Source organism: Lepeophtheirus salmonis, unplaced genomic scaffold (assembly GCF_016086655.4).
Source record: "Lepeophtheirus salmonis unplaced genomic scaffold, UVic_Lsal_1.4 unplaced_contig_9179_pilon, whole genome shotgun sequence".
Lineage (NCBI taxonomy): Eukaryota > Metazoa > Arthropoda > Copepoda > Siphonostomatoida > Caligidae > Lepeophtheirus > Lepeophtheirus salmonis.
The window spans coordinates 71-4,874 of record NW_027296718.1 but is presented as its reverse complement, the minus strand read 5'-3'; the positions used below and the strand labels follow the sequence as shown (position 1 = coordinate 4,874).

The window sequence follows — 4,804 nt, the reverse complement described above, 5'->3', positions numbered from 1 at the left end:
ATGTGTCCAAAATTTCTTAGTATTCCGTTAGAGTGGAATCACTCAGCAAAATCACTGTCCACCCTTCAGTTTAGATCTGTGTTCTTACGTAATATAGTTATTAAATCTGTTTGTACGTTCCTAAAGAAATATACAGGTTTCCCAAGCATAGCGTGGACTGAATTACTGATTTTAGATAAATGTCAATAGTTATATTTTTTGATAATAATTGGGCAATTTTTGAGACATGATCTATGTGAACGTGTTCACTCAATATGGCTGCCCTCATCAGCAATCATAGCCTCCGCAAGGTGGCGGAAAGCCTTGCAGGAGTTGATGATTAACTTCTCGGACAAGTTGTTCCACTCCTTCACAATGGTGGCCTTCAAAGAGTCCACGTTCGGGCGAGATGTCTGGTTAGTCTCCTTCTCCAAAGTGCCACACACAGCAAAGTCCAACGGGTTCAAATCAGGCGAAGATGATAGCCAGATGTACTTTGGCCTAAAATCAGACATGCTGTCGGCACATAACTTCTAGCATCTAGTCCCTAAGGGAGGTTAAAATCTTTCATTGCCGCTGCTTTGAGCATCATAGAACCTTTAAAATATCCAAAATACACCCCAGCCTTGAAGGTACATGGAAAGTGATAAAAAGGCTATTTAAAGTACGTCATATCCCTAAAGACATAAAAAATGTTACCACAGCAGTTTCTGGAGCCAAAAGCTTTTCGTTTGAGTTTGATTGAAGAACATACACACACATTACAAAACTACAAAAAGTACAAAAGTTTAACCTACCTCAGGGACCACCAGATCATACACACAACCCACTTAATAGCTGTTTTTAGAATTTAGGTTGTACAAACTGAGAATCAAGCTTTATTTTGGATATAGACGGGTTCTTTGATGCTCAGGGAAGGAGCGGTAGACTAATTTAACATGTTTAAGGAACAAGCAGCTCACAAGCCTTAGTTTTAGTATATTACAAGGAAAATGAAAGTTAAAAAAATAAATTTTTTCTCCACCCCTTCTCTTAGACCACCGCGCCATTTCTAAGTACCAAGAATCCTTTTAATATGCTAGAATAATGCTCATAGTTCTGACACATTTTATGTTCATTTGGTTCTCTAGCTATTCTATTTTCAAAGAGGTATCCAATCATCTGTTTCAATTCGTGTTTTTTTTTCATTGCCCAGAAATCTTTACTAACTCTATTTTTTTTTAGCCAAATAAGATTCAACCTTCTTTCCAACCCTTTCAATATTCGAAGGCACACGCCCCACTTTCAACAGCCAACATACTTGTCTTGTTGGCACATCAAAAGACTGTTTTGAATGTCTCCATTTGCTCTGTTAAATGATTCCTGAGATTGTGAGTGATGGATATTTCCATACACAAGTTCACTTCCACAACTTGTGGGCCGAGTTCTAGTATAGAGTATTAGGAAAGGTTATTGCTTAATGAAGCAATGGCGGTGGCTAATGAATACCTTTTCAAACCGCAGTTCACTTGCGCAATCCATGGGTATTCAAGGATATTGAAAGGGGTCCTTGATGCTCAAAGATGCTGTGACGCTGGGTAATAATACACCTTTGGACCAGGAGTTAACTTGCACTCTGAAGGTGTATTATAGGATATCAGAAGGGATCTTTGATACTCAGGATTGCAGCGGTGTTTGATTTTGATACAAGCTCGTTTACAGAAGTTTTTTTCAGCTTAATAAGGTCTACAAGTATCAAAGATGATTTTAGCCCATCTAAACACATTCTGATTCATGTTTATCCCACTCAATCGAAATGTAGGTTGATGCTTGGTTTGTTAGTGAGTTTTCTTCACTTATTGTTGTCCACGAAGAATGTAGGTGATAAAGTGGCTTCTTTAGCCTACATTTTTAATGGGTGGGATTAAAAGGAATCAGAATGTGTTTGAAGGGAAGCTTACCTCGCATGTTGATGAGCTAAACTCATCAAATTATAGAATAATTAATAAAAAAAATACATGTATTATTATTGAAATATTATTAACAGAAAATGAATAAATTATATAATTAAAAATAATATAAATATATCTTTTTATGAAGTATTCTCATTTATTGTGGGAAACACTTCACAAAATAAACCCTTTAATATTTTCTTAATTTCATCTTTAAAAATGAAATATAAAAAAGCTCACCATAAATGGAATAAGAAAAAATATCATATTAAATATTCAAAACCACAATATAGCGAATGAATCCTGATTCTAGTAAACAAATAAGCAAGTACATAATCATCCTTCTCTTGTTCTATATATTTTTAATAAATGATGTCAATTTACCAACATAAATGTTTTATATACCCTTTTAGTGTCTTTTCCTTTCTTTCAATAAAATTAGACTCACAATTTATTTTCTTTTATGTATATATATATTTGTCCTTTCTTTAGACTAAATTAAAGTTACTCCAAATAAATTATACAAAAATTTATACATTTTTCTGTTCTACTATCTAATCCAATGGCATGTATTGTTTAAATTACTAAATACAAGAACACTTTTGAAGTTGTCATGAATGTTCTGATAGGTAACTTGCATTCGTGTACAGTTATATTCTGGAATTATTTCTCGAGTGACAGTGAAGCCTCCATGGACACTCTTAGAGTCAACTGATGTTGTAAATTTTTGATCATCGAAAATTGTGAATGATTCCGAATCCTTTTTCCAAAATACTTTTGTGTTTACTATGCCCTTATCGTCATAGGAATATATATTTCCTGCATTATCTGGTAAATAAATTTTTAAAGATAACTATGAATGAATAACAATAAAACTTAAAAATTCAATACGAACCCATGCCACAGATTTTGTAGCTTTGTGAAGCAAAGACATGTTCAATAGTTTCTTTCATTTCCATGGCCTGTTCATATTGTTTTATTTCAGATTTTTCAGAATCTATTTGTAAAATGTTTTGATTTTGGAAAAATAAAAATCTTACAAATGTAATTAATGTTTATGTTCTTACTAATGCTTTGAAGGAATGCCATCCAAGCACTTTGATTTCTTTGATCACTAAGTTCTCTCCATTTTCCAAGAAAGTCAATTTCAAAATATCTAGAATTTATGGATAATAGTAGTGGATACATTTACAAAAAATATTACAGTTTTAAACTGTTGCACAATAAACATTTAAATATAAGTATTATTTGATTGTGAAAATGAATAAATTAGTTACTTACTCATCAGGGTATTCTTCTTCTGCTCCAATAAAGGATACTGTCCATAATAAAAATATGATAAAATATTTTAGCATTGTGGCCTAAGTTCTAGATCAAACAGTTACTGATTAACCTATGTGAAGTGATATACATACTATTATACACTGCTAACAGATGTAATTATACTCTTTAATAAGTGTGTGTGTTTTTTGTGTATGTTAATTTAAAAAAAAGAATTGTCAGTTGACAGCAAGCATGTAGTAAATTCTGGCGGCTTTGTGGGTATATTTTTTTATTAAATATATCAAACTAAATTTTGAAAAAAAAACAAATGATATGACAATATTTTCAAAAGCAATGACTTATATTTTAATATATTTAAGACTAATATTTCAGAACATGAGTAATGGATTATCTACAATCATAAAATGTTTTCAGGCTAAGATATGGTTGCACTTTTTCACTCATCTAATAATTTGGGGACAATTTTTTTGGTGCCGTTCATATTTTAGTTTCTTTCTGTTTATTCGTCTATGTTTTTTTTAATAATAAAATCCCGACCAGGTGATCCATTTTTAACCAAATTTAGTTGCATGCAAAAAATATGTATTCATTGAACCCTCATATAGTGAACATTATTTTTATAACTGCCGTTAGTAAAAAGAGTAAAAAACAACAACCTAAAAATAAACTTATTTAATGACATGAAAATCAGTTAAGCGATTGTAATAATTATATCATTTAAGTTTTATTTTTGAAACAAAAATTTCGATGAATTATTAATTCCTTTCTAAAAATTTTGGGAATCTAATTAGTTGTCTGTAGTTTAAAAGTATAATGATAATTAAAATATTATATTTTTGAAAAAAAAAGAGTCCATGAAATGAAAAAGAAAAACAGAAGTACTACTTTGATGCAAAAAGTTAATTTAAGTAACAAAACCTCGATTAAAAGTTCCTTAACAAACATTCAGTCCTAAGGAAGACTGCATCCATATTTATAAAGAATTACAAATAATCTGATTTTAATATCAGGGTCATACTGCAAAATTGCAGCAATAAAATGTAGACTCAAAGAAAGTCAGGAACATTTTTATAAATTTAAGGGTGTAAAGTATTCAAGTTTAACGTATCTTGAAGTTCAGTATATAATATTATTCAGCTATTTTATGATGTATAAATTTTCTTTTTTAAAGTCTGGAAAATAACTTTTTATCATTTGTATTGATTAATGTTTGATTATGCTTATTCTATCAATAAGGTGATCCTTCATTCAATTAGATTTTGGAATTTGTAAAAATAAAAATAATTAATTCAAGATTACGTTAAGTAACATAACTTTAAACTTAATACTTTTGAATCCCTTTACAGATAGAAAATCTTGTTAAAAAAAGTGATTTTCCAATGCCTAAAGAAGTCAAAAAACGCCATTTGAAGACTTAAACTTCACAAACATAATGTTTTCATTAAAATACAACAGAGGATTGAATTAACAAGTTACCCTACAAATTGGACACACATTAAAATACAAATTTCCAAGAAGTTGACCTATTTGTGACCTTTTTCCCTTCATATGACCTGAAAAATCTACTTTATAAATTTGCTTTAAGTATAAAAAGGCTTTAATGATGACAA

The 4,804-nt window shown here is 30.4% G+C and overlaps 1 protein-coding gene across 1 annotated transcript; it reads right to left on the bottom strand.

The window, feature by feature from the left end:
• Positions 1-2,395: 2,395 nt before the first annotated feature.
• LOC121131674 (uncharacterized) lies at positions 2,396-3,282 on the bottom strand. Its single transcript, XM_040727031.2, has 4 exons — positions 3,192-3,282; positions 2,978-3,066; positions 2,806-2,907; positions 2,396-2,738 (listed from the first exon to the last, which is right to left on the bottom strand). The coding sequence occupies exons 1-4, from the start codon at positions 3,263-3,265 to the stop codon at positions 2,461-2,463; spliced, it is 543 nt and encodes a 180-aa protein (XP_040582965.1). The 5' UTR covers positions 3,266-3,282; the 3' UTR covers positions 2,396-2,460.
• Positions 3,283-4,804: the final 1,522 nt, after the last annotated feature.